Here is a 14,136-nt window from a genome sequence, read left to right on the forward strand (position 1 = left end):
AGACTTTTCAGAAGGAAAACAAATATACCTCTAACTACACACTACAAATGGCCATCCTCTCAGAGTTTAAGAATGTTTCCTATATTTGGAAATTTTTGTCCACTCACTTTCTGCCTAATGATTACTATTACACAATTACTTATGTCATAGGAGGGACTCAGGCAGTAGAGACAAAACTCACGGAACTCCAAGCCTGACATTTCATGAGTGCATTTGTTGCAAAGTTTAAAGGGTTTCTTTTCCAAAACTATGAAAAAAAAAATTACCTACAAGGACTCATGGAAGAGAAATTTTTTTTTTTTTTTTGGAGATTCACCAATAAAATGAGACTAGAAAAAAAACTAAGGAAAATGAGGAAAAAATATTGAAAATTTACCAGGAAAATCAGCAGCAGCGGAGACAGATAGCAGACGTCCTTTTGCCTTGGCAAAGGAGAACAACTGAAGAGACTTGCGTGGCAGCAGCTGAAAAAAAAACTTCTAGGTGTTTCTGAGCTCTAAGAGAGCACATTCCACGGCAGCACAATTTGATGGCCGAATTCAGGCCTGCTTTCCACAGCAGTTTCCTCCTGCTTCTTTGACCCTCCAGCTTAACAGAAACAAGCACTGGGATCTGGCATCATGAGCCTTCATTCACAACTACTCGGGAATATTTTCTCCTATTTCACATTCCCTCTCAACTCTTAACTCAGCTATTGTAGTGACAGCCCCTTGGCTAAGGGCCATACCCCAAAATTCCTTCCAGAATCCTGCAGTCATGCGCTCTAAGTCAAGTTACCAGCTGTCACCATTTCATGACGACTGGTTCTCCCTTCCATATAGGGGCTATAAGTGCTGCCTCTGCAGCATTCCCAGCCTCAACAGACTTGGGGAGCAGAAGATCTACCCTGGGAATCAAAGCCAAGTTCCTTTGCATGGCAGTATAGCACTGCTGAAGAGCCGGTCCCAAAATTACACTTTCAAAATAGTGAGAGCATTAGAATTTCAAGTTGACGGTTTCTCTATGCATCTCCAAAAAAAAAGGAATAGAACGTGCATGCTTGGACATAAACAAACTTGCAGATATATTTTTCTGCCATTTATGTTTTACATTATGCTAATGCTACAAAAGATATAATGAATACTGTAGCGTGGGATCTTCATTCTCAATTTTTATTTTATTTTCCTTGGGAATTTATATCTTGCAACAAAAAAGAAATCATTGGAAAAAGTTTATATTTCCACTGATTTTTCTCCTGTTAATACATTTTTCTAATTTTGAAATTCCCAGGGAAAATAAAATAAAATGTAAATGAAGGTCCCTACATAACGGTCAGGAGAGTTGAAAGATCACATTTTGAAATATTTGGCAAACATTATGAGACAAGGCATGAAAGAGTGGAATATTTTATTATGTTCATGGTACTGCAATTGAAAATGTTTGTTTTCAGAATACTAAAAAAAAAGTGTAAGAAATTACCAAGGGGTGAGGAAGCAACATAGGTTACAGATTATCAACAATAGAAACATATTTGATTTACAAACTGGAAACTTCAGAATCAGTGTGGATAAACAAGGATAAACTATACATTACTTATGCCAACAGCTCATAAAGATTTGCTCTTACCATGTGCATACAAAAACAGACAAAATAAACTGAGTACCATCTGATGGATCCTTGTAGCTTCAAAACTCCTATATATCACCATCCTTGGATAATTTTTATTTTGGTACCCAAAGTAGTATCACAGCCTGAAAAGAATCCAATATTCTTCAAGATCAAGATGATTACAAGACTGCTGTATTAAGGATTGTCACTTTAAATGGGTACGGTCACTGTTATACAGACTTTAAATAAATTAAGTTGGTTCTGGCACTCTGCAAGAAAAAGAAAGTTGCCAATATGCTCACCTAACCTCATAATGTGTGGATAATTTAGATTTGCATAAGCATCTTCCATCCAGAAAGGATCCCAATGCACTTTATAATCTAATAGTTCAGAAATGTAAAAGCATCAGTCTATGGGGTGGCTGGCCTCTGGTCGGACAGCATAGTGTCTAGCTTCATGAAAGCATCCAGAGGAAGAGGGAAGAAATCCTACCATTCAAGTGCAGAGGGGTAACCTTTGCTCTTCCCAGAATCAAGCGCAAAGCCAGTAGTAGAGAGGATGCAAACTAAGTGTTCTGGATTCTTTGGCCCAACACAAAACTAATTGATATGAACTTTTGAAACAGCCTGGATCCCTACTTCAGTTTTCTTGAGGCAGGTTTTAGACGGTACATTCTCAATACCATAATAACATGACACACTTAGAGGCAGCTAACGCAATGCGATGATTTCCTAAGCCTGCCTGAGCAGGGCTCTATTCTTAGTATACCATTCCTTTTTAAATCTGTCATCCAAAAGTAAAAATAATATTTTTGGTCAACGGCCCCTGTAACTGCAGCGTTAACAGCATAACTTAAAGATGAACAATCTTCCCCAGGATTCCTGATAAATGCAGTAAGTGAAGATGAAAGGCCAACCCAAATGCAGAATTAATTTACCAGAGTGAATGTGTGAGTGAGGGGGTACTGGTCTCTGCAATCTGCCATGAAAGCATGAACACCATGACTTTTTCGAGTACAATTTGTCATCCCCTTTTGAAAAGGGAGTTTCTTTCAAGTATAATTTTTTTATTCCCTCGGTTGAAGGAGTGTATCTTCCTCCCTTGCACTCGGAGCAGTACTACTCTATTATGGAAGCCAGACTGGGCATCTTTGACCAGTAGATCCATTTGTAACAACAGCAGCTGGCAGCTCACACAGCTTCACTGTACAAACACATGATTTTCTGTCTGGTCACAGGTATGGGCTGGCAGCTTTTAAGGCCCATCCTGAAGTGATAGAAAAATCATCTGTCTTTGAAGCAGATTGAAGGGCGTTTGAGGATGGCATATCTTTATGTGAGGACATTAGGTGCATCATGTTGCACCAGTTCCGATGACATTTTGATTGAAAAGTCATCAAGTCTTTCATGATGCGACATCACCATACAGCACAGAACAGTCTGGTTAGATTCACTTTGGTAGATTAGTACTGGATATACTTTTGAACTTACATTCAATATCATTTTTAGTGCAGGAATAAAGGCTAGGTCAGCGAAAAATTAAGAGGGGAGAGGAAGAGCATAGGCTCAATTTATTTTATCAATCAAGAGGGTAGTATGTGCTCAATTTTCATGTGCAATCCCATGGCAAACACACACACCAGCAAGGTTACAAACGTAATTCTTACTGGGCAATGTAAAAATAAAGGATTTCTATGGTATCCAGCATACGAGATTTTAAAGCAAGTCTTTGCTGAGGTCTGGTACGAGACAAGGAAAGTCTTCCTGTGAGAGAGGGAGAAAGGTCATCCCCCATCTGAGCTTCTCGCCACACATGCACCAGTTGGTGTCTCTGTCCTCGGCAAGAGCCCCACTCCTGCGACTACAGCACATCGGCCTGCTCGCAGACGCCAACAAATGCTAAAGCAGTAGCAGTTACACTTAAATATCAAACGCACGCACGACACAGATACCCACTGTCAAGAAGAGAGTATTTAAAATTTACTAAAAAAGAAGTAGAAATCTATTTTCAAAAACCCCTCCATAAAATGCTAGTCCCCTTAGCATGTAATGTGTATAGGAAACCATGGGCCATGTATGCTAAGAAGGGTTTTCTCCCATTGGCGAACATGCTCGGCACCTCTGGCCATGGGAATCTCCAGTGCAGTTATCCTTGGCCCTTCTTACATTATTCCATATCTCTCTTTCTTTTGAACACTGCTTGGAAACTACATCAAAGCCCATTAATCCTTCTGTATTTATGTTTTCAGGAACAGGCACAACTTATGAGGACTAGACTGGGTGAAAACAATAATCATAGTAATATAAATATTTTGACATTTATTGCCTAGAAAATACTTTTCAATCTTTTTCCTCTTCCTTATCCTTCCAAGGCAATCAGAGTGAGTTGGTAGTGTCCAAGCAGGCACACACAGTAAATGCCTATCAATTGTGCAGCTCCCCCTTGTGACACACACCTTTACTATCACAACCCTGCCTGCCCCCCATTTTTACCTCTCTTTTTAAAAATATTTCCACAGCTTATTTGACCTCCAGTCCTCCTCTTTCCTGCCTTTGGCTCTGCTAACCTGCCTCATCTCTGGCTCTCCTCTTCCTTAGTGCCTGTCCCTGGCCCATTAGGTCAGAGATCTCACACCTGACAGGCCTCATGCAACTGTGAAAATTTGCTACAGGGACCAGCAGAAAAAGATAGCTGTATCTCATTGAAATGTAGTTTATTTTATTTGGGAAAACCGGCCCACAGAAATGCTTTCGTGCACTTGGTTTCACGAATTTCATAATTAATGAGCTGATTTGCATGATATTGCATTGTAGCAGCTCAGTTTTGAATATAAATAATATTTGATGTGAATTAAGTTTTATTGTTGCATAGCAGCAAATCTGCAAAATCTTTCACAAATGGGGCTTCGTACGCTTTGGAGCACGAAGCCCTATTTGAAGATGCTGGTATATCAAGGTCCTAGTGGCACTTTCTTCTCTTTATTTTACCCTGTCCTATGCTCCCTTTTCGTTTTCTATGCTCATTCCCCAATTTTCTTGTTTTTGTGTCTTTCCATTTTGTGTCTCACTACTTTGTTCATCCACTTACGCTGTACACTGTCACAACTGCTTACGACCTCCACACGCCCCGGGCTGCAGTTCCACCACATGCAGACACACTGTGCCACATACATGCTTTTACTGCCCAGACACACGCTCACTATCACACACAATACTGTCACAAGTCTCATACACAGTCACAGACACTTACTACAATGGCATATACAGAATGACATTACCAGTCAATTCAAGCTCTCAAAAAAAAAAAAGGGATGATCTGTGTGGGCAAGGCCAAAACCACAGGTTGTTTGGTTTGTTTTTTTTTAAACACACCCAAGCAGATAGGGAGCAAATTTAGCACCACGCCAGTCTTTTTTTCACTGGTAGACAGAAACCAGCTTTGGTAATGGGGCTTGTACAGAAGTAGCTTTTCCTCATGCTGCAGAACCTCTGGCAAATAGATCAACGGTCTGGGACAGGGACTGACTGACAAGACAGAAAAAGCTGTGGAGCAGCAGAGGAGTGAGCAAGGAGGCAGGATTAGATGTGAAACATCAGTGCTCATTGGGGAGGGATCACCGCACAGCAGTGACCAACAAATGCAGCAAGGTCTCTGAGCAAGACTCGAGAACAGTGCCATTATGGCAATGACCGACACAGTACATGCATGATTCTGAAATGGGTACGATTAATCCACTCGCTGCACAACACTTGGCAGCTATGCGCCTTATGTGCTGCTCCATCTCCAACGTTTCTTGGCAAAACAAATTTTTCCAACCAAAAGTTGTCCAACATCCCTCACCATCTGCTTCCATCATCAGCAAAACACCTGCGCCGCCTCTAGAGCCAGTAAGCGAACATTTCAAGGCAGTTCTCTCCCACCTCTATATCCATTGTTGCAGAGTTTCAAAAGTCTTTTAACGGATCCAGCTACAAAAGGTTAACCAGATGGCCACGTGTAAGAACACACAGCAGTGTTTCTCTTGCAAGAAAAAATAGTGCAAAAAATACCGAACAAGATACTCAATAAGTAAAAAAAACAAGTCAGAGTGGCACCTAGGGTGACAGTCCTTTCCTCGGAAGGGTGCAGCATGCGTTTTTGTGGGTTTAGGTGTCTGCTTCTCCCACAAAGACAGAAAAACCCAGGTCCACCTGCAGGACTCTCAAAGAATCTTTACAAAGTTCTTGGGGAACATTCCAGCGCGCCCTCTCGCTTCTCCAGTCATCCAGTCGTCATCTACAGATTCCAGCTCTGTTATCAGATCTCCAGCCTGCAAGAGAAAAGAATTAGGAAGCTCATCAGCACTGGTCGTATGAGACCACAGCGAGTGGAACACGTTTCCATTCTGATACTGCCCAGATTGCTATATCTCCAGAAACACAGCCATGCGTGCAGCCATCAGAGCCTCTTGCTTTTATTTTACCGAAACGTTCATCTCATCCATTCCGAGCTTTCAGCTCTCCTGAGGGGATTCTGCCCTTCATGAACTTAACAGTATACAGAGCTCAGAGGGATCCTGAAGTAACCTGCTGGCAGAGGTGGAAATCAACACTACCAAACAGAAACAGGACTTAGAGGCTGGGTGTTTATTCAAGTATGGGATCTTAAATGTGCAACTACCCAGAGTGGAAGAGGAACATAAAGGGAATCGCTGACTGGGATAAGCAGCAGTCAAGCTTGTTCAGCTAATGGCTGCTGGCATAATCCTTAGCTACAGCATTGCAGCAGAAACTATTGGGCAGATCGAGTGAGCTCATTTACCTATTCCTTCTTAATTAACCAGTACTCAATCCTGAGCACAGACACAGCTTAGCTTACTAAGTATATATTAATTATTCATTCTTACGCAATTACCATACACAGCATTACCAGAGGATTCAAACCCACAATCAAATGTCACCGTGAGGAACTCTTTCTGCTGGGACTAGAAACGGCGGCGGCAGCAGATTTCCCCCCCTCCGGCTGTTTGCTAGAGCTGCTGCTTTCAGATCAGAACATATTTTCTCACAGGAGGTGCAAAAAAAAAAATGGCACAAACACAGAAACAGACAATGGCGGCTAACAAAGGCCACCAAGGCTCATCAAGTCAGCCACATTTAACCTCTGCTAAAGGTACTCTCCGCTTATCCTATGCTTTCCTGAATTGTCTTTATGATACTTTCCCTCATGCTGATTCATGCACCCATCACCCTTTCTGCGGAGGAATCCTTCTTATTACCAGAGTCTCCTCCTGCTAATCCTTTTAACAGGAAACTACTGCTAAAGCTGTGGTGTGAGCGGAAGTAACCTAAGGTCATGCCAAAATTTAAGTCTCACATGTTAACATGCACAACACAAAAAGAGCTTTCATTACATCAGATAACTAATTCCCAAAATCAATTCTCTTTTCTTTAAAAAAAAAAAAAAAAAAAAGGGAGCCATCTTACTTATTCTACAAAACATATATTCTGCCCATAGCAGTCCAAATGTGCTTGGCATGCATTCTCCTGCCCACCAAATGCTGGATTCTTTGGTGCAGATAATGCAGTTTGTGTTGGTCATACATCCTGGAAAAACTGATTTGCAGGTTCTGATTCCCAGCAAAACATACATCCAGCGCTAATGCTGCACATGAATTTTCAAGACCCAGATAAGTCCCTTCTTCAGCTATGTGGTCAAGATGGTCACACCATATGTATCACCACCTTTAGATAACTCTTATGCTGATAACAAATAAAAGGAGTCACATCCTGAAAAAAATTCAGACTGGCTTGGATAATGACTTATGGTAGAAAACATTTTGGGACTAACACTAATAAAAAAAAAAGTCTCCCAGATAAAATGTTAGGGTTACCAACTAGCTCTCTGTTTTCTTCATGGTCTCAGTTCCTGCTTTTCTTAATGAAGTCGAAACTAATTCCATACACACAGTGGTGGAAAACCAAGGCTGGACTAACCTGTTGCTGAACATGCTCTCTCAATGCACAAGAGAATCTAGAAGTCTCATGCACAGGAGTTCAGGCAGCTGCTGCTGTGCAAGTCTACTCAGGTATTTCACAAGGCAAGCCTCAGCTTTAAAGGAGGAAGCTGGGATTGCATGGATGAATTGTTCTGCTGTCTATGGCGAACACCTATTAGAGGTAAGCAACTTTACTTTCTCAATGGACAAGCAGGACTGAATTCAGCCACATAAGTGGGGACTCCCAAGCTGAGGGTGCAAGATAAAAATTTGTTTCTCTTGATGTGTGATGGAATAATTGTAACCCAGAGCAGAGCATGTGGAGGTGGGGTGGCAGGGGGTACTGTTTGGCCAGAGCTACTGTCCCTGCAGGGGGGAGTCTTCTAAACCAGAGGGACTGGGGACTCCCAGTCAGTCAGGTTTTCAGGATATCCATAATGAATATGCATGAGATAAATTTACATATATTGAGTCTCCATGGGACCATGTTGCAGATTTACTGAATTGAAGCTGAGCGAAGGTTTGCTAAGAAAGTGGAAGTCTCTCACTTTTGATAAGCCTTTACTTTCCTAAACAGATGTTGGCCAGGCATAGTATAGCAATAAGAAATACACAGGTCTATCCAGTACCAAGCGGTAGGAAGAGCTGTGTTAGTGCCTGCGGCACCCGCGGTTGCCACACGCACAGTGCAGCTCACCTACCGCTCGATCCTGAACACTAATTTTATTTAAATGTAAACCGCGTCCGTGAAGCCTTAGGCCCGCGCAACCCATTTTACTGGATAGAGCGCCTATACAGTATCCTGGGTGCGCGGGCCTAAGGCTTCACGCCACGCTGGTATCTGTCATTTCAAATGTCATTTGAAATGACAGATACCAGGAAGTCGGGACTGCCAGTCCCCCCTCCCCTCCTCCCGAAGCAGGGCGCGAAAAGCAGCCTTGCTCCGGGAGGAGGGGAGAAGAGATGACAGCGGCGAAGCAAAAAAAAAAAAAGCGAAAAAACCAAAAGCAAAAAGTAAGTCGCTTCGCAGCTTCACTCTTCCCTGTTCCCGGAGCAGGGCGCGAAAAGCAGCCTTGCTCCGGGAGGAGGGAAGCGGCGAGGCGACTTACTTCTTGCTTTTGGTTTTTTCGCTTTTTTTTTTTTTTCTTCGCCGCTGTCAGTGTCTCCCCTCCTCCCAGAGCAGGGCGCGAAAAGCAGCCTTGCTCGGGGAGGAGGGGAGACACTGACAGTGGCGAAGCAAAAAAAACCCAAAAGCAATTTTGGTTTTTTTTTTCCAAAAGCGACAATTTTGGTTTTTTTCCAAAAGCGACTTACTTTTGGGATCTGTCAAGATCCCAAAAGTAAGTCGCTTTTGGACGCCTGCACAACTTACTTTTTTGCAGCCATCAACAGGAACACGATCGTAGCTCCTCCCGACGAAGATGGCTGCCTGCACGGGGGAAAGCGTACAATTGGCCAGCTCAAGACGTGGCGTCACATCCCGTTGCTTTTGGGTTTTTTTCGCTTCGCCGCTAGTGTCTATTCTCCCCTCCTCCCGGAGCAAGGCTGAAAAAGCAGCTCCGGGAGGAGGGAAGAACTGAAGCGGCAAAGCAACTTATTTGCACGGGGGAAAGCGGTCTCTGTGGCAGCCCCAGTCCTCTCCCCTCCTCCCGAAGTGGGAGGAGGGGAGAGGACTGGGGCTGCCACGGAGAGGACTGGGGCTGCCACGGAGACCGGCAGCCATGATCGCGGCCGGGGCAGGTGAGCGGGGGCTGGGGGAAAGCTTGCCACCTACCCTGACCCCTGCCTCTACCGCAGGGGTCAGGGTAGGCGGTAAGTTTGCAGGTTAAACGCGCGACAAAACGGCAGGGAAAACTAGCGAGTTGGGGCGCGGGTTACGGGATGCTAGGGAATAGCTAATTCGCTCGTTTGCATGCAATATACATGCCGCGTGCGGAAGGGTTTGCCCGGGGAATTTAGGACGCCGTAGGAGTAGGTTAAAGGGGATTCGGGATCGCAGGAAGGGCTAACGCGGCCGGAAAGTGAGTAGAGAGCCGGTTAGGGACGGGGAAACCGCGGACGCACTTTACAGGATAGACCTGACAGTTAGATATCCAGAGTTTGCTTTATAACTGGTGGCAGACCTTATTTGATTGATTTAAAAGAAAAATAATTGTGGAGATTTTTTTTGTAAGTTCTCGACCTTCTCCAGATAGAACAAAGCAGCAATTCTGCAGTCCAAGACTTCGGAAAAAACTTTGATAGAACTATGGCCTAATTTAAGTAGATTTGAGAAGCTACCTTAGCTGGAAAAAACAACACTTTGCAAGGGTTTTTAAAACTACCCAATTTTTGAACATTTTTATATATGATGTATGTACTACCAAGACTTAGAACTCACTCTGCATGCCGAGATCACTGCTATAAAATACACCTTCCAAGAAAGATATCTGAGATCCATTCCATGCTAAAGGTTCTAAGGAAAATTCATTGGAAAGAAGGCTCTAGAACGAGGGGTCATGTGATGAAGTTGAAAGGGGGTAGACTCAGGAGTATTCTTAGGAAATATTTCTTTACAGAGAGGGTGGTGGATGTGTGGAATAGTTTCCCAGCGAAGAGGTGGAGATAAAAACAGTATCTGAATTCAAGAAAGCACTGGATAAATACAGGGGAGTGAGGAAGTGATGAGAATTATATTGCTGAATTAATTGGATGGATGGGCAGACTATATGGGTCATACAGTCTTCTTCTGCCATCATGTTTCTATATATGTTTCTATAGGTGTAGAAGCCATGGAATCCAAATTTGACAAGGTCAATGAGGGCTATTTTATCTTTCCCTTGTCCCTTAATTTGAAAATTGTTTTGGATGTCAACCCTCGATTCCATGGGATGCAAAAAGCAATTGACATGGTGGAGTTGGGAGCAGTATAGACAGTATTTGTAGTTGAATGAAGCTGTAAAAATATCTATTTACAGGATTTCCCAGAGTCAAAAAGAGAAAATGTAACATGCTGGGGTGGAGCCACCACTTATGAGATTGGAGAAGATGACTCAATGAGTACACCAAGACATGGTCTTTGCCCAGGAGATGAATGGCATGGAGAAAATCATCTTTGTGATCACCTAGCTCTATATCCTGCAAGTTTAATTGCATAGCTTAGAGGACCCTTTTTCTACTTGATTGTTAATGTTGTGCTTCACTATCCAGTTGTCCATTTGGTTCGGTACTACTGTTCCTTTCAGCCATAGCTCAAACACTAGAAGAGCTATGAATATGGCTCTGAGCTCTAAAAGGTTTTCATGGAACCTTTGTTTCTGTATGCTCTAAGTTCCCTGATAGCAAACAGTGTTGAAATGTGCATCCCAAACTTTAGTACAGGCATCTTCCATTAACACTTGAAGTGTCTGAGGAAGATGAAAGGGGTTGACCACAAAGAAGATTTGAAGGTTATATCTATCACCTCAACAAACAAATGCGATGCCTGGAGAGTTGTATTCTGTGAAACTTAGATCCAGCGAAGCTTCAAGTGCCAATGAGCTTGTCTCATGTGTAGATATGCAAGGGCATGATATGAACTGTGACCACCATGTGGTCTAATATCTCCATAAAAGATCTGACTGATACTGCTATGCAGGCGGATAATAAGTGAACTAAGTGTGCAAACATGTTCCTCTTTTGCAGAGGAAGGAATGCTCTTTACTTCTGTGTATCTAAATATTCACCTATGAAGTACAATGGACAAGCTAGAAACAATTGGACATTTGGAAGTTAACAGCAAATCTCAGCAAGAGGAGGGTGTGGAGAGTGTACAAATTTAAATGGCTTGCTTTTTGACTGGATCTGCTCAATATTAGCCATTCTTCTAAGATACTGTTTTTCCTGATACATGTAGCTATAACAGCTAGGCACTTGTTGGAACCTATTGGAGCCACAGCCAGGTCAAAGGGGAGAATATGGCATTGATGATGATGATCTGTCACAGGGAACTGTAAATATTTCTTGTGATTGGTATGAATGGTAATGTGTGTGTAAGTATCCATTAGATCCAGTGTGATCAGCCAATCATTGATTTCTAGATGTGGAAGGATTGTACTTACAAAATTCATTTTGAATTTTTCTCTCTTGAGAAATTTGTTTAGGTTTCTCAAGTCCAGAATGGGACAAAGACCCCAGACATCTTTGTGATAAGGAAAATATCTTTTGTTCTTTTCTATTATTAGGATTGGTTCTATAGCACTTGCCACTAACAGAGAGGTTAGTTCCTGTTTTAAAATATGAAGTAGCTCCAGAGAGACCAGATGAGTGTTGGATGAAGTGTAAGGAGGCAACTTTCAAAAGATCAAATGATAATTGTTGCAGATATTGAGAACCCATTGGTCTGGGGTAATGAGCGTCTACAAGTCTACAGGATAGGTCAGGTGAGCAGGAAGGCACTTTGGGCAACCTAGTGAAGGGAGAAGAGCTAAAAGTGGTAATGGCCAGAGCTATATGGTAAATCTTTCCCTGCAGGTATTCACCGAGATATACCAGGAATGCCTTTAGCTTTTCCTTCCCTTCCCCCAACATTCCAAGTGGAAGTCAGAGGGAATGAAAACACAAGGAGGCAGGCCGGCCACTGGACCGCCAGGGTAGGCACAGGGCAATCTCAGAACAGATTGTGAAGCATCGGGATTACAAATACTTCCCCCAAGGAAGCATGCGGTCCAGTCATGGAACAAGCATTGCATGAACTAGGACTCCCCTGTCCGCAGACAGGGTTATTTCTAAAATGGGGAAGTATAGCTTGCAAACCATTGCAACCAAGAGTAGCACCTCTGTTGTGGGGTTTCTCATCCCCCAACTCCCTCAGCCATGGATATGGTGATAGGTTGAAAGGCATAATTGCCAATCAGATGGACTAAAACCCTCTTCACTGAGGTAGGATCCCATAGTTGAGAATGATTGGCCATATTGGCCCATTGAGCTCAGCAGGTATCAAGGTGACTTCCTGGATGGGAGAAACCCTTAAGGTTCACCTGGGAATTATTCTGGAAAGGCTCCCTCATGAAATAGACCTGCTATGCCTTAGAACGACCTAAGGAAAGTGCTTCTGCTCAACCAGCCCTTGGAGCTTGCAAGGAACCAAGAGCAACCACCAGTCAGATGCAATGATATCCCTTCCCTGGGAACAAAGAACAAGGGATACCCCTTGTAGGGGTAGACAGTGTCCAGAGGGGAACCCATAAGGGTTGCCCTGGAGCCTAGTTGAATCTCCCCTTTCTGAAGGGAGAAGAGCAATGGGAATTGGGGTCTCCCGATCCCAAAAAACCTTTCAACTCATCAAGAGCTGAATGACAATCACTGATTGCTGAAGTTCAGAAGTGACCAATCCACCACTGGCAGCTACCCTCAGAAGGGGTAGGCCCAGCAAAAACAGTCCTACAACCCCCGCTGCTGTTTCCCGACTCTGGCCTCCTAGAAGATGCATGGATTCAAAGAACTGAGGCTCCAGTTTAGAGATAAACATGCCAGGGACAGAGCCTCAGGGGCTTCCCCACAAAAGGGGTTTTTGACACGGGAGGGGTCGAAAGACATATTCCTCTTCTGAGGGAGGAGAGGACTCCAGACACTACCCTCCTGGTGTCTACTTCCCTTGGGGTGATATCAGGAATGAAGTCCTAGGACAGTCCTGTGGCTGTAGGGCACAACCTGTTTTGCTTGCCACAAGGGAAACACATACAAACACACCCATAGAGCAGAGGGCAACTGGAAAAAAAGAGCCCTCTGCAGAAGAAACATGCTGGCCAGTACTCATACAGTGATCTCCGCTTGCTATAGTAGGCGGCTATGTGATGCCAAAAGGCAAGTCAGAGTGTGTGATGGTGCTTTTCCCGCCGGTGCTCCCCAGCACTTTGCAGTGCAGGACTGACGAGGAGGCCAAGACCATGATGTGATGATGGCAGAACCCTGGTTTGGCTGACAACTGCACAGACCGGGAGAATGCTGCCTGCCATTGCTCAAGGCACTCTGAGTAGATACCTGGCCATACCCGACTGTGCAGGCTGCACTCCACTGATGCAGTAACTCACAGTGGCGTGAACAGGAACAGTGTGATGACGGTGTCCCCAGTACCACTGGTGCACTGGGTATGGTATGCTGGTGGGTGGCATTCTACGGTATCGCCCCCTGCAGTACCTGATAACGCTCCAAGAGGCTGGACACAGCCCTTCGTTTCCCTCATGTAATGACAGCAGTGAAGTCCATGGCAACTGATGGTGCCCAAGGAACCCTGTGGCCATGTCCCGCGGCATCTGACCATATCCACTGATGCCTATAGTGGTGATGGTGCCCGTAGGACACATAGAGCTATTGCATTCACCAATGAAGGGTCACATCAAGGGCACTGAATAATGTGGCACCCAGGGCCTTGACAAGACTTGACCAAATCAGGATCAGTTTGATGGTATATAGCACCATCCCCAGTGCCACAGGCACTTGCGGACATTGACTGCCCAGTGGCACCGATAGAGCCCCAGGTGCCCGAAGGCATTGATGGACAGGTGGGTACCAAGGATGCGAGGGGCACCTCCAGGCAGAGGCTCTGTAGTCTC

The 14,136-nt window shown here is 44.1% G+C and overlaps 1 protein-coding gene across 5 annotated transcripts in view; it reads right to left on the minus strand.

The window, feature by feature from the left end:
• Positions 1-1,369: 1,369 nt before the first annotated feature.
• SH3D19 (SH3 domain containing 19) overlaps positions 1,370-14,136 on the minus strand; it is a 247,586-nt gene continuing 234,819 nt past the window's right edge. For all 5 annotated transcript variants that reach the window (XM_029605834.1, XM_029605745.1, XM_029605658.1 and 2 more), the window contains one exon: positions 1,370-5,896. In XM_029605834.1, coding sequence (XP_029461694.1) covers positions 5,789-5,896 — 108 coding nt within the window. In that variant the 3' untranslated portion in view covers positions 1,370-5,788. The remainder of the gene's footprint in view (positions 5,897-14,136) is intronic.

Source organism: Rhinatrema bivittatum, chromosome 1, assembly GCF_901001135.1.
Source record: "Rhinatrema bivittatum chromosome 1, aRhiBiv1.1, whole genome shotgun sequence".
In the NCBI taxonomy this organism is placed as follows: Eukaryota; Metazoa; Chordata; class Amphibia; order Gymnophiona; family Rhinatrematidae; genus Rhinatrema; species Rhinatrema bivittatum.